Source organism: Columba livia, chromosome Z, assembly GCF_036013475.1.
Source record: "Columba livia isolate bColLiv1 breed racing homer chromosome Z, bColLiv1.pat.W.v2, whole genome shotgun sequence".
Taxonomy (NCBI): Eukaryota; Metazoa; Chordata; class Aves; order Columbiformes; family Columbidae; genus Columba; species Columba livia.
Genome location: NC_088642.1, coordinates 16,844,222 through 16,858,865, shown reverse-complemented (window position 1 = coordinate 16,858,865; position 14,644 = coordinate 16,844,222). Strand labels below are relative to the sequence as shown.

At 43.7% G+C, this 14,644-nt stretch overlaps 2 protein-coding genes across 4 annotated transcripts in view; one reads left to right on the top strand and one right to left on the bottom strand.

Annotated features, from left to right (window-relative positions):
* Positions 1–2,385, bottom strand: part of JMY (junction mediating and regulatory protein, p53 cofactor) — a 70,625-nt gene extending 68,240 nt beyond the window's left edge. The window contains exon 1 of the mRNA XM_005505976.3: positions 1,173–2,385. Within this exon, the coding sequence (XP_005506033.2) occupies positions 1,173–2,078 (906 nt within the window). The 5' untranslated portion in view covers positions 2,079–2,385. The remainder of the gene's footprint in view (positions 1–1,172) is intronic.
* Positions 2,355–14,644, top strand: part of LOC135577447 (uncharacterized) — a 32,717-nt gene continuing 20,427 nt past the window's right edge. Inside the window, exons 1-4 of one of the 3 annotated variants that reach the window (XR_010469242.1) lie at positions 2,355–2,884; positions 4,273–4,340; positions 4,931–5,478; positions 13,522–13,597. Coding sequence is in view for 1 of the 3 variants with exons in the window: in XM_065047398.1 (XP_064903470.1) it covers positions 2,355–2,884; positions 4,273–4,340; positions 4,931–5,166 (834 nt within the window). In the remaining 2 variants the exon portion in view is untranslated. Of the gene's footprint in view, positions 2,885–4,272; positions 4,341–4,930; positions 8,615–13,521; positions 13,598–14,644 lie in introns of those variants that run through there. The other 2 variants (XR_010469241.1, XM_065047398.1) reach the window with 2 other exon arrangements.

Sequence of the window (14,644 nt, the reverse complement as noted above, 5' to 3'; positions counted from 1 at the left end):
ACCATATTACACTTGGATGCTCTTATGTTTTCATCATTGCTCAAATGATTTTCTCATACTCTGTAACTCCAGTCACTAAGCAAAAGCTCAGCCTAAAAAGACTCAAAACTACGCCATCAAAGCAGACAACAAGCAGATACAGAGTCAGCAAGGAACAAACATTCACTACCACACACCTCTGAACACACTACATTGGCAAGATATATGTAGGCAGCTGAAGCAGCCAAATGTGATCTATGTCCATACAACAGAACTTGGACGGTGTTTGCAAAAATAAGAAATTCCATAACCTGATTCCTACACATAGTCACACCTAAACAGATCCTGGTACATTCTGGATTGAGGCCACCGAAATATAAAAACCACTGTAAAATTCTCCTTTTTTTCTGGAAAAATCTGGATCCTCATAAACCTCAGTCCACAAAGATGTTAAAAAATTCTTATACACTGATGCTGGAAGTTAGTAGAACTTCCTAAACTACTTTTGTCTAAATAGTACGGTATGAGAAAAACAGATGAGAGTCCAGAAACATCCCAGTCTTGTCAGACATTAGCAATGGCAACACATTAAACACTTGCTAGGACTAGACAGCCTGCTTTTTAAAAATCCCAACTCTAAGAATTTACCAGATGAACAAAAGTTGCAGTTACTCTGTTTCCAACAGAAAACATCCTCTCATTTGAAATACCAGATTCAGCAACCTATGGGAACCTACAATTTTTTGGCCTCAAGTGCCTAAATTGTACTGTCAAAATAAACACCTCCCATTAAACAGCAAAAATCAGCATCCAACACATCCTGCTGCAAAGCAATGCAAGAACAATAATCCGGGAGTGAGATCTTGCCAGATACATCAGATCCTTGTTCACTAACAACTACGTTCCATCGCCCAGAAGAAAGTACTGATGCACACTTAGATGATTAAGGGAAATCTGCACCTTCTTAAATCCTGACCCTAGAGACCTTGGAAAGGTTAAGCTTCATTCTCTTGCCTAGATTTTCAAATACTTTTTTTTTTAACTAGACAGTTTTCCTGTACTTTCATTGCGTAGTTCAACCTATTCTGCAAAGGTAGAGAGAAGCAGCTAGACAAAACAACCAAAGAACACGCCATGAAGTAAGAAAAAGGTAACACTAAGGTGGAGGTATCTGGGCCATGTGGCAACCTCACCTCCTGGATTCGCCTGCGGGCCCGCTGCAGCACCTCCTCGTACCCCTTCTGTCGCAACTCGCTCAGGCTCTCATAATACTCTTCGGGGTCGTCAGTCTCAGTGAAGAGTACCTGCGAAAGGATCTTCCAGCCGCAGGTATCCAAGCTGTGGACCAAGTAAACTTGCAGTTTGTAGCAGAGTGCATCCATCTCCTGCTCGGATAGCCCCGGAGCTCCGAACAGCACCGTCCACATACCCGAGGGCTCCTCGGGGAAGGCAGGCAAGTAGGGCTCAAGCTCAGAGTTCACAGAGCACAGCTGTTGGTGAACAGCCCGCAAGTCTTGGAAGGAGAAGAGGCCGGCCCAGCTGCACTCTTCCCCCGCGGGCTCAGCCTCAGGAGCGGCCGTCTCGGCTGCCTGCAGCGGCGAGGGCGGCAGCGACAGCGCAGCGGCCGCCTCCTCCTTCCCCAGCTCCAGCACTTCTATCTCCTCGGCGGCACCTGCCGCCTCCGGGCCCCGCTTCGGCCTCCGGGCCGGGCTGCTCTTGGCGCGCTGGGGGCTCTTCGGCAGCGCCTCGGCCGCTGCGCCCCGCTCGGAGCCCCGCAGCCCCGCCTCGGCGCGAGGATGCGAGGAGCCCCGCGGCGGGCCGGGGTCCGCGCCGCAGGCCGGGCCCCTGCGCACCGTGGGGCTGCCGGCCTTCGGCGCTGCTCTGGCCTCGGCGCCGGCAGGGCCGCTGCGGCGGAGCTCACGGGAGCCGCTACGCTGGCGCTGCGCCGTGCGGTTGTGGCAGGTGATGGCGAACTTGCCCTCGATCTCGTTCCAGGCCACGATGAAGACAAACTTCTGCTTCTCCCGCTCCTGGAAGGCGTGAGGCCTCACGGCCACCCAGTCGGCCTCCAGCGTTTCCTCCAGGGCGAAGGCGGACATGGCGCCGCGCGGATTCCCACACACACCCTCCCCGCCACCGTCCCGTCAGCCGCCCCCGCCCGCCCCGCCGCGCGCCGGCTGGCAACGGCTACCCGCAGCCCCGCGCGCCGCCTCACTGCCCACCATCAGCCATCTTAGCGGCCGGGGGACGGGGAAGGATGCGCGGGATCCCCACCGGAGCGGCGGGAGGGCTGGCGGTTAGAGGGAGGACGGAGACGAACCACCTCTTCTCTGCTCGGAGCCGGCCGCCGAGGAATCCCGCCGCCGCGGCGGACAATGCCCGGTGCCCCCGTACAGGTACTTGGCGCGCGTCACGTGGGGCAGGATCTGTTTACAAGCGGCGGTGGCGCTGCGGCAACTCAGCGCCGGCCCCGCCCCGCGGCCTCCAGGAGCCCCGCCCCCCGGCCGCGGGAAGCCTTCCCCATTGGCTGTCGCCGCGGTTTCTCCGGCGGAGGAAGACAGGCGGAACCTCACGTCCCGCCCCGCCCCATCTCCGCCGGCCACGCTCGCGGTCTCCCGCCCTCCCTCCTCGCGCTCCCGCGGTGGGCGGGGCGGGGCCTTCGAACGTACGACGCGGCCGTTCGGGCGCCGCGCGCTGCACGCCGGGAAGGGCACGTGCCGGTCGGAGCCGTTAGGCTTTGGAGGGCGCGGCTGGTTCGGGCGGTCCGGGGGAGGCGCGGCGGGGCCGGGCTGCTCACCGTGCAGTCGGCCTCCTCTTCCGCCGTGCCTGCGCCGCCGCTCGCCAGGGCACACGGTCTCTGCGGCGGCGCTGGCTTTGGCTGCCGCGGCTCCGGCCTTTCAGCCTGGTGAGGCGCACTGGGCTGGGCCCGCCTGCCCTGCAACTCTCCTGCCGGATCCCCACGAACCCGCAGCTGCTGCTGCTTCCCAAGGCCGCTGCCCCAAGGCTGACAGGCTTTCTTAAGTATGGAGGTCCATCCAGGCAACAAATCCTCCCACAGGGAAGTGATACGCACACAGGATCAGTTCCTGCATTTCTCGTAAAGTAGCTTTCTGCATGGTTAATAGGAAAGGATCTAGTGCTTCGGCAGCTTGTTTTAGTTGTGTGACTTAATTCTGTCTAGAGATTAAACCAGAATATTTCAAAGCTTGTCATCAAGAATGCCTAGCAGCACGCCATGCACCTTGAGCTTGCACTTGTGGTTAGGCTGCAAAGAGCGCAGCATCTGTGCTGAGACGGGAGACAAGGGCATGCTCTGAAATAGCTTTCATGGGCACCTGTGTACTTTTATAACTGAGCAGACCTGAGATGCAGCTTTGTATGCTCATGTTGGCCAGTCCTACTTAAGAATTGGCAGTGCCTGCAGTGCTCTCCAAGGTGTCCAGGTGTATTGCAGAGCACATAGGTTACCGTAAGCTTGCACAGAGAACTCTTAATAAGCATGTCTGAAAGGAATGATTAACCACCTGCAATTCTCAGGCCAAGCGCCAGTTTCCTGGTGCCCTTTGGGATATTCCATTTCTCCTCTTGCATAAATGAAAAATAGTATTTCTTGCTGTAACAATCCCAAAATACATGCATCAAAAATAAGATCAGTAGACAATATGCCTTGGCCCATCTGTGATATTGTTGTCCTTCTCCAATTTAGAGGAAGCACTGGGGAAATAAAACATTCTTGGTTGAGTTTGCCAGAGAAGCAAGAGTGAGTCACCGCTTTTTTCTAAAGTTACTGTGTTGACTAGCATCCTGTCCTTGGAGGTTAAAGTATTCGAGGAGGGCCTTTGGCAAGCCAAACATTCCCTGGCCATTAACAAAGCAAGTTCATACATGCAGAAGAATCAAGGTTGTGTCTTGAATACACAAAGTCACAGCTGTTAGAAAAAAGGGGGAAATTATGGCTCACCGTGCAGAGGAAGGACCATATCTGCATTCTAGAGCTAAGGGTGATGTGTGCTGTACATCTCAGAGAACAGCATTCTTTTCTGCTACAGTAAATTTAGGCATCAGATCAAAGCACCTGTGAAATGTTCTTGAAGATTTGATTATACCCCATGTGAAGTGGCCAAGCAAGCAAGCGAATAATGCATTAGTGAAGGAAATAGCGTCTCTTTTTGTTAAGTATTTAAAAACAAATTTTCAGTAGATGAATGTAAGCAGCAATCCAATTTTGTCTTTAGTAATGCATCAAAGAAATATTAAAGCAATGAAGACTCAACAGTGTGTCTGTATCTCCAGGCTCAAGAGAATTAAACATGGATTCAAAATTTCTCATCAGCTAAAGGATCAGAGTCTTAGTATTTCAGGTACGTTACAGTAGAGGCTGAGGTCTTTGAAGCAGTGTTAACCTGACTGTTCTCAAATAGCAGAGGGGCAAGCAGGTGTGATTTAAAGCAGATAATGGGTAAATGTAACATTTGGGATCTGGCTGAAAACATCTGAATCACTCAGCTACAATCAGTTTTCTGATAGGCTTCTTTTCATGCGGCAGAAAAGCTGTGTCATCAGCTCTCAACAGCTATTACATTTTGACAAAATCATACCCTTAGAGAAAAACCTGGAAGGAAATAGTAATTTTTTCAAAATCACATTATCAAGGAGCACTGAGTAGCTTTCATATGAACTCTGTATTGGGGGCATGCATAGCTTGTCAGTCTTAACAGTGTGAAGGGCAGGCTTTTCAGATATTGGCGAATTTTTCTTAGGGATGGTTAAAGGCAATACCTCAATGGTTTCTATCAAATCAATGTGGAAAAAATTAAAATTACATTCTGAAAGACCTAAATTGCCTTCTGAACATGGCTGGTGGTAGGGTGTACTTTTCATCAATAAGCAGAAGTGGGTTAGTTAGCACCCAGTCAGCCTGACCTGTGATTGATTCCTACACTTTTAAAAGGTGACAAGGTTTTAGCAACTGAAGAACTACTGGGAAGTGTCTCTGAAGAAAACCTGAGCTGTCTGGAGGGAAGGGAAATGCTGCCACACTGCTGGCCAGGACATGACACTTCAGCACATGAGGATCCCATCACTATCGTGGAAACTATACACGTGAAACGCGTAGTTAACCTCACCAACAAGGCTGTTGGAAGTAGCAGTTACTCAGCCAGTAAGCTGGATTATTACATTTTATAGAGCCAAAACCTTTTGAGAGCCACAGGCATCCTGTCACTAGTGAGCTGAAACGTAAGGTTAGGAATTTGATTGATGTCCTATTTTTTTTGTAAGAACCCAATCAAGCACCAGAACTTTTGAGGCAGGAAGTACTTTGAGTCATTTCTGTCCCTGGGCAGTCTTGAAGCAGCAATATTTAATAAGATCCTGAATTAGTAAGCCAGTGAAGAGTAGGTTTGCAAATTTCTGGGAGTCACTGTGTGCTTTTTCTGCCTTACAGTATCATTTCACTGAGCCTGTGTCTGCTGGTTCTCAGAAGTGATCTCACTTCAGGTTGGTGTTGGGAGAACAAGGAAACTGCAGCACAAAAGGTAGCCTGCCTGGACAGATCCATACGTAATAAATGCAGAACCAGGCTGATGATGGGATGAAACCCTATGGAACTGCACATATGTACTTACTTGCACATATGAGGGGTGGATTAGTAATTGCTGAGTGTGTAAGGTTGGGTCCTCTGTGCATTGAATAACCTGAACCACTGCAAAGTGATCTCACCCAGTGCTGCCTAGATTGTCTTTTATATGCTGGTGATGTGAACAAGAACAGAAATACTCCTCTAAGTGTTTGTACAAACATTCCAGCATCTAGTGTGTGACTCCTGCAACCTGTGGCAGACTGAACTGAAATTATACCCTTCTGTGTGTGAATCTTCAAGCACTTTGAATAAACTAGCTTTAGTACAAAGCCTTTTTGAGAAAACCTGGTCTCATCTGTAAAGCCTGATTTAAAGCTTGATCAGTTCCAAACAACTGCTGTTGTAACATGATTTCTGTCCAAAGACAAGACTATTGTATTCTCAGTTAACCAGCTGCACAATTCCTTACAGTAGTCAAGATGAAGGGGGAGGATATTCAATACCGTGCTTCAAAGAACCACAGGCTCACAAGTAATTTTAGGTGTCCTGAAATTGCTATTAAATATTGTACTTAACACAGCTATGCTGGACAAGCATTTTTAATAGATTTCTGTTGACAGTATGATTCAAATTTTGATGTGGGCAAGCCAAATAGCAATGCCTGTTTGCTGTTAGTGGGAGTCTTCTTTCTAGCAAAAGTCTTGAGAGTATTTTTGAGAGTATGCCTGTGTGAAGTGAGACAAGAATCTGGATGCACGGAAGCACCATTGACTTTGTGATGGCTTAGTAGCAATGCAACATCCACCCAAAAGCATACTTTCTAGTAATAGTTGTATCTGCACTTGGAATTCTGAAAGTGCCTGCCCTTAACATCTCTGACATAAGAAATTGGGGATACTTTCCAAGGACAAGGAATTGCATTGTACAACAGAACCAGTATAGCTGCAGTGCATGTAATAGCTCATCTATTTTATGGAGGAAAACTGTATACTTTGCATATTTATGCTGGCTCTAAACTGAAGAATTTTCTGCAGCCAAATATTATTGCAGTTGTAGAACATGGCATTAATACTGTGTGGTAAGCTTTACAAATGTATGATAAACTGAACATGTAATGTAATCTCTTGCTTACTTCTGAGACGACCCAGTAGTTTAAACATAAATCTGTCTTTCCTTGAAAGGAATAATTCATAAAAGTTCATATTCTCTGTTTTAACCAAAAAAGTACACTGGCCGCGTTAGATTTTCTGTTTAAGTGAAAGGTAGAGTGAACTTAATGGAGTAAGAATTATGTTGGTAATACTCAGGAATCCCTCTTTGAAACTTGATATGATAGAAAAAAAGAAGTTTCCCATTTAAACTTGTCACTGTAGTGGGAAAACTCTCATAAGAATTTACTAAATTGCGTGAAAGTTATCAGAAATCTCTGTGGTAGATAAAAAAAACAGTCGCAATGAGAGAGGCAATTGGAGCAATCCTGTCTTGCAGGCTGAGTGAGTTCAGAGTGATGGTGTTTGCAGCTCTCTTTAGTGGTTTACAAAACAATTTCTCAACTTGTTTGTTTACAGAAACCATATTCTTAAGTGCTCCACCCAAGTGCATGGGGACAGTGAAAATGATCCTGATGACAGAAAGAACAATTTGTAGCTTTGAGAAATAGAGGTTTTTTTAAAGTCCTTGTTTTTTGTCTCAAGCGCAAAAATACAATAAATGCTTATAATGTTAAAAAAAAACCTCAAAACAAAACAAACCCTCAAACACCAAAAAACCACAACTTTTTATCATGCTTCATATATCATAATTACACAAAAATTATTTTATCAAACAGTTCCCCAAACATGGTATCTTCTTCAAGGAAAAGAGTGAAAAAGTCCATAATATTTTGAGATTCCTCAAAATACTGATCTAAAAAAGTTTACTTGGCTCTAAATACAGTGTACTGAGCTGTACAGCAATATCAAGACAGTAGTGGAGCATAGGAAGATATTATTCAAGGAAAGAGGAAGCAATATGTTTAGCCACATCCACAATTCAACTTATTTGAGAACATTGTAAGTAGACAGGGAAGCCACAAACCACAGAACAAGCATTGAGTTATAACAGACAATATACCTACATGAATCTAAAAAAAGGAAATTATAGTTCCTGTGACAGTGACTACAGTCTGCCTTCTGATTAATCAGTGGAACATATGACCAGAATACAGTTCAGATGTTTTTAAGTAGCCTTACATGTTCCAAACTCTCTGTCCCTCATATACTGATGAAAGGGTCTATAGCCTGACAATCATGGTCTGTCTGCAAGATCACACCAGGCCTATACTAAAATAATTTGAATGTAGGGAGAAAGATTGACCTGAAGAAATCTGGATTACGTTTTGAGTGAAAAAAGTGGGTTGAAGACCACTTAGCTTTTGACCACTGTATTGGGTTTATGTGGGCTTTGGTAGTGGGGCAAGCTGCAGGGGTGACATCTGTGAGAAATGGCAGGAAGCTGCCCCCATGTCCAACAGAGCTGGTTCCAGCCATTTCCAAGAGGGACCCACTGCTAGCCAAGGCTGAGCCCAGCAGTGACAGCGGTAGTGCCTCTGTCATAATGTATTTAAGGAATGACAAAAACTGGCGCACAACCAGCCAGGAGGGAGGAGTGAGAATATGTGAGAGAAACAGCTCTGCAGACACCAAGGTCAGTGAGAAGGAGGGCAGGAGACTCTCCTGCAGCCCATGGTGCAACCCATAGTCAGGCCAGCTGTCCCCTGTGGCCCATGGAGGTCCATGGTGGAAGAGATACCTGCCTGCGGCTCACGCACCCCCTGCTGGAGCAGGGTAAGACCATGAGGAGAAAGGAGTGGCAGAGGCGTGTTATGGACTGACCACGACCCCCATCCCCTGTCCCCGTGCGCCACTTGGGAGGAGGAGGTAGAGAAATCAGGAGTGAAGTTGAGCCCGGGAAGAAGGGAGGAGTGGAGGAAAGGTGCCTCTACAGCTGTTTTTATTTCTCATTATCCTGCTCTCATTTGATTGGCAATAAATTAAAATAATTTCCCAAAGTCAAGTCTGTTTTGCCTGTGATGGTATTTGCTGTTCTTATCCTTATCTCAACCCAGGAACCTTTAATCATATTTTTTTTCTCCCTTGTCCTTGTAATAGAGTGGCTTGGTGGGCACCTGGTGTCCGTGGTCAACCCACCACAACTACTTTTTAGTGTGTGATCCTGGCATCTCCCATAAACATGTAAGCTCTTGTTTCTTTGGTCTGAGGGAGGAAAGCTTTGAAAACTGGTTGAGTCATTCCCATTTCCATTACATTTCTAGACCATATGACCCCTGCAAGATTCTGCAGAGTTTATGTCACTGCATTATACTCTGGCTGAGATGAGCATAACAGACTCTTGTAAGCACAGCCAATGCTATCCTCAGGGTCACAGTTTGGATGGTAAAATTTCCAAATACATTCTCTAAAAGGCTAAGAATAGATTGAGTAATGGAACTAAATTACTCAATTATGTGATTAAGGAGTAAGTGTGCCAGTTCTAGCCCATACTCAAGAGGTCCTTGCTTGAATCCGATATATTTACTCTATTAAGGTGGCAAAAATCTGCTCTCAGCTAAGAAAGCATCAGGATTTGTTTGCATTGTTTGTGGCTTTCAAAGCTGTTGTACCAGACAGGGACTTTGATCTCCGATCAAGACAACACCTTCAAAGAGTGACAGAAAATTTCTTTAATTGTTCAATTATCCTCTTTGCTTTCTCTGTATTGCATAAGATTCCAAGCATGATAAATTATCAAATTAAATATCTGTGACTTATAAAATCACAAGAACACTGTCATAATTTATTTTTCACCAAAATATTCCGATGTTTATCATTCTGCCCTTCATTCGTACAGGTCAGGGAAGCCCATGAATACTTAACAGATTTTCTTTGTTATTCACTCACTATCTCAAGGATGCCCAGTGCCTTTTTAGTCACTTGCTAGTGTCACCACAGAAACTAGTGTATCACCAGCCTCTATGTAATCTCCCTGCTATTTCAGCTACACTCTTCTAAATACCCAACCTGCTTATGTTAAAGTTGCCTTGTATATATTTGTACAGGATTCAGTCCCAGCTCTTGCTGCAGTATAGACATACTTAAAGCCTTTGAAGAGCAACATCTTAGAAAATTCATTTTTGGTTGGCACAACAGCAACAGAATACACTAACATAGAGGAGAGTTGGTGCAGAAGCTAAAACACAAGGCAGACTAACACTAGTATTAACAGACTTCAAACCAAAAAAAAAAATTGACTTATATGATATTTACTAAGCATGGAGTATTTTCCTAAGCATTTTGAAATTCTGTGTCCTGGTAAATTGCAAGTCAGCAGGCTAGAGCAAAATTTAAAGTCTTACCAGCTTTTGAGCAGAAATAACTACTGATGGCAGCAATAGTTTGGCAGATATGTGTGACAGCATTTTGGGATGCAGCGAGATTTGAAACAGTTCAAGACAGAGAACAGCCTGCTGGGTAAAGAAATGCACACTAGTGAGAGAGTCTTGCAACCAAATTCTCCAGAACACTGTGGGAGCACTCCACACAACAGCACAAACTCTGTTTATGGAGTGCAAGGTCACAATAATGCTGCTGATGGAACAGACAAGCCTTCATCCTGAGCGTTCATATCAAAGTATGTCAGAATGGCACTGCTACATGTAGGAGATTGGAGGTGTTCTCCTCTACACACCCCAGCAGAAGGCCTGACATTTAGCTTCACTTGAGAAAGAAGTTCTTATCCTGATTAAACTGTTCTGGAGAAATATCGGATAGCATCAGCTGCTCTTTGTAGACATAGCTACACCCAAAGCTGCTACATACTTGAGTCTGATCCAGTTACTCAGTACAGGAGAAACAGATGGTATCTTCATCTGGTTCCATCTTCAGCTGAATTGCCATGTGATCCCACGGCCAGCATCGAGGAAGGGAAACAGTCCTGGTAAAAAGACATCCAGATCTTTTGTTGAGGGGCCTCCATCCCTCCCAGCAGATGGATAAAATCCCTCCTTAAGTCCAGATGGTCATATTTGGAAGAATAGCAAAGTCCAAGAAAGATCATATGGAGATAGAATTAGTAGTTTATATGAGAGTGATGAAGGGGAGATGAGTTTTGTTTCTTTTCTGTAATGTCACTGGGCATTACTGTTTGGCAAGCCTCTAAGTAGGTAGCAGCAAAGTTCAAGGATGTGGGATGCGAGAGGGTGTGGTGCTAGAAATAATAATGTTCAGCTTTTGTAGAAAGTGGTTGTTTCTCTGATTCTTTATTACTGTCACGTGATTGCTGATGAATAGCTGGGCTGAAAGAAAATCAGGCTTGTAAAAAAGAACAGCTTTTATTTTTAGAAATAAATATTTTTGCTCTCAGATTGTATCTCATACTCTGCACAAAAGTTCACCTTCTGATTGTGAGCCCTTTGGAACAGAAACAACATCCGTATTATTACTTTATAGATTGTAGGCATAAATGAAAAATTAGAAGGTTACTTGTGTCGGATTTTGTGCTGCTATTCTCTTGACCATTTAATGAGTCTTACTGTTTTCAGTCCTTACATTTATGCCTCAGGCAAACAATTTATTCTATGAGCAAGAGAAATATTCAAAACTATTGTCTTACACATTTATATTCTATATCCTCAACTCCATGTCCTAACTCACCCTGCACCCTCTACAAGGTGCCAACACATCTAGGTAAACATCTATATGTGTTATGACTCATCTAAAGCTATGTTAAAACACGTACTTGTGTCTTAGTTAGTTGGTCAGCTGATACAGAGCATATGAGTATATGTGTATGTTAATGGCAGATTTTTTTTAAACTTGTAAAAAATGCATTTACCCATTGACACTTTACCAGCTGAACCAGATGACCTCTTGAGGTCTCATCCAATCTGAATCATTTTGTGATTCAGCATCGCTAAAATAATTTACCTTTAGATGCTTCAGCAGTTGGACTCACCCAATCTGAATTATTTTGCAATTCAGTGCAAAAATTGGCCAGCACGTTCAAATATGATCAGGTGTGGAGTGGCAGGGACACAGACTGATGGGTGGTGATTGTGTAAGCCTTGTTTTCTCAGGAGATCAGGCTGGCGCAGCATACCCAGCAGTGGGCTCAGACTGGCACTTCAGTGTTGCTAGCTCAGGCTCTGCTTCTCATATTAGCAAGGTTTACTTTCAGCATCTGTTCAACAAATGTGCTCCATTACTGAAATGAAACCTAATGACACTATAAGCCATTATAATATATTTTAACAATCACCTATTTGCTTTTAGCATGACGTAACATACACAAGGCAAACTAATTATTATGGTATGGTCTTGTGTTCTTTTCCAGAGAAGCTGGTCATCCATAGGAATAGTTTTTATTAATGACTTCTCATGTGTGTCATTAATTACCAGCTGACACCTTTTCCAGACAGTCTTTATTTCTAGAGCTGCATCATATGACAAACAAATCTTAACATCCTTTGCTGTTGATGCAAGACCTAAAGAATTCTGAGTTGCTATTCAAGTTCCTGTTGGTAATTTCTTGTCATCATACTGTGGAAAATCCTTTCTGTTTAATTGTATCAAAGCTATATTCTGTATGTTGACTCCTTTTGGAAATATTCAGGTTGTCATAACCATAGTTATAAAAAATATAATACTAACCACGCTTAAAATAAGGGAGAGATGTTTTTTATTAGACAGATATAGTTGGGGGAAAAACTTGCTCTTCTTTGAATATTGTTAATTGATGCTATCAGTAGCTGTTAAATTCTATTATTTTTCTTTACACTGTTTAAAGTATCCTTTTGAGTAATATAATGTTTGTTTTCTTAATTATTATGTTATTTTCTATTTGTTAAACACTTAAAGATCGCCCTGTTTCTTTTGCTTGGTAATTTCTTGTTTGTTTACCAACACAGAAAATTCATTAATAATTCTATTTCTGCTTATTTAAAATATCACTGATTCTTCTGTAATTAACAACTGCATTATTTTTAGTGGTTTCCTGCTTTCTGGAAGACTTGATAGACTTTAGCCTATCCTGTCTTTTGATAATTTTCAGCCAAAGTTTTGAATATGTCGGCTGACAGAAACACATCTACTGAAGATCTTCACCTGTTGCAACTAACAGAATTCAGCTGGAATGTACTCCCATTTTATTGGATATGTCAGAGGAGGTCAACATCTTGAATCAAAAATTTCTGTCACCTCATATCTAGTTTACCTCTGCTCCAGTGAGATACTGATCGTTTCCTTCTGGGAATGGGTGGTTCACTGGTGACCTCATTAATAACAGGAGACTCTCCATCTGGTGCCTTTGTTTAGCATCCCTTCATTTTGATTCCACAAACTGTATTTGGAATTTTCCTGATCATTCTGAGTGGTACCAAATGTATTTTATACGACAAGAAAAATTATTTTTTACTGCAGGAAGCTGGTTTTAATTTGTAGAACTGCAGAAGTTTCAATGTCAGTTCAGTCATCAAAAGTATAACTTCAGTGTAGTTGATTTGTAATTCCTTATTACAGCTATCTGAATGTGAGTCTCCACAGCCTGTCAAATCCGCATTGTTATTACACTAATATTTTACAGGCGTATATGTGTTTTACTTTACTATCCTGAATAGTCTAACTGACTGGGAAGGAACATCTTCCATTCCAAGTAGTGTGGCAAATATTTCACATAAGCTATTTTTGTTGACGTGTTTGCAGTCAGAGCAGGCACTAAGAAGCAGGGGAAGGCATCTGGTAAAAGGCTGGTATAAAAAGTGCAACTTGCAATAGAGCCATAGGTGATGGCAACATGCCTTCTTTTTTTAAACAATTAGCAAGAGCCTGGCTTCAGTGTAATTTGACCACAGCTTTTAAGTGGCCGCTTGAATGGACCTCAGACTTACCTGGCTTAGGTGGAATCAGATATTGCTACTTTTATTACAGAATCAGAAACCGCGTCTGGGAAGGACCTCAACAGATCAGGCACAACATAATTTCCCCAGAACACAATCCACTGCAGGTAAGCCATTCCTGCCTAATGTCCCTACCATCCCTTTTCTGATGTGTCCAAAAACAGAGATTCCTCAGCCTTGTTAGGCAAACTATTATACCTCCATATTTTCTTTGAGATGGGAATATGTTTCCTTGTGTCTACTTTCTGCAGTATCAATATTGGGTGAAGTCCTTTGGCTCTATGTTAGCTAGAATCTGTGATATTGGCAGGGAATAATAAATTGGGAGAGGACAGATGCCTAGAAGCCTGGCATGCATAGGGAGTCTTTCCAAGGAAAGTGACTACACAGAAGACAGTGTGGAATGATGCTGTGGAAGAAATGGAGATGCTCCAGTGGCTGCTGAGGCCAGAAGGGAAAGATAAGCTGCAATGGGGTAATAATGGGGTACCGTACTTGTAAGCCAGAATCTTGAAGGCAAGGATATGAATGATCTGAACTATAAAAAGGCACTCAGGCCTCATCTTGTCATCATCAGAAGAACTGTGTTTTCTCAGGTTTATGTAAGCAAAAAGTAAAGCCTCTGAGTTTTAGCTTAAAGGACTGCCTTTCATTTCAGTTAAGGATATCAAAGTAAGAGCAGCTCTTTCCTGGGGAAAACAGAGATGGTTGAGGCTCCTAACTCAGTAAGGATGAGGAGGTAACCCAAGGAATGGCAGCTAAGCAATAAGAGGAAGAGTACCAGAAAGAAGAAAATAATAAAGAAACAATGGCACAGTGTTTAGAGAGTCATTTGTGGGGGGTGGAGAGACCATAGTGGCATCCTGTATTAATTAAAAGCTTTAAGCCTGTTTTACTGGAACAAATGAGTCAGGAGGGTCAAAAGTATTTATTTATATAACCCACTCTACAACACTGAATAGTTAAAAGTCTGGCTATTCAGAGACACCCAAATGTCCTTCAACAAACACCCACATCTAAAAAAAACCAAACCAAAACAAAAACCAAACCAAAGCCCAAACACAGGGATTTAATACTTTATTAGCCACGAAGAAAAGAAAACAGCAGGGAAAGCAGTTGAGGGAGATTTTAACCACATCTCTTACTTCCTTTCT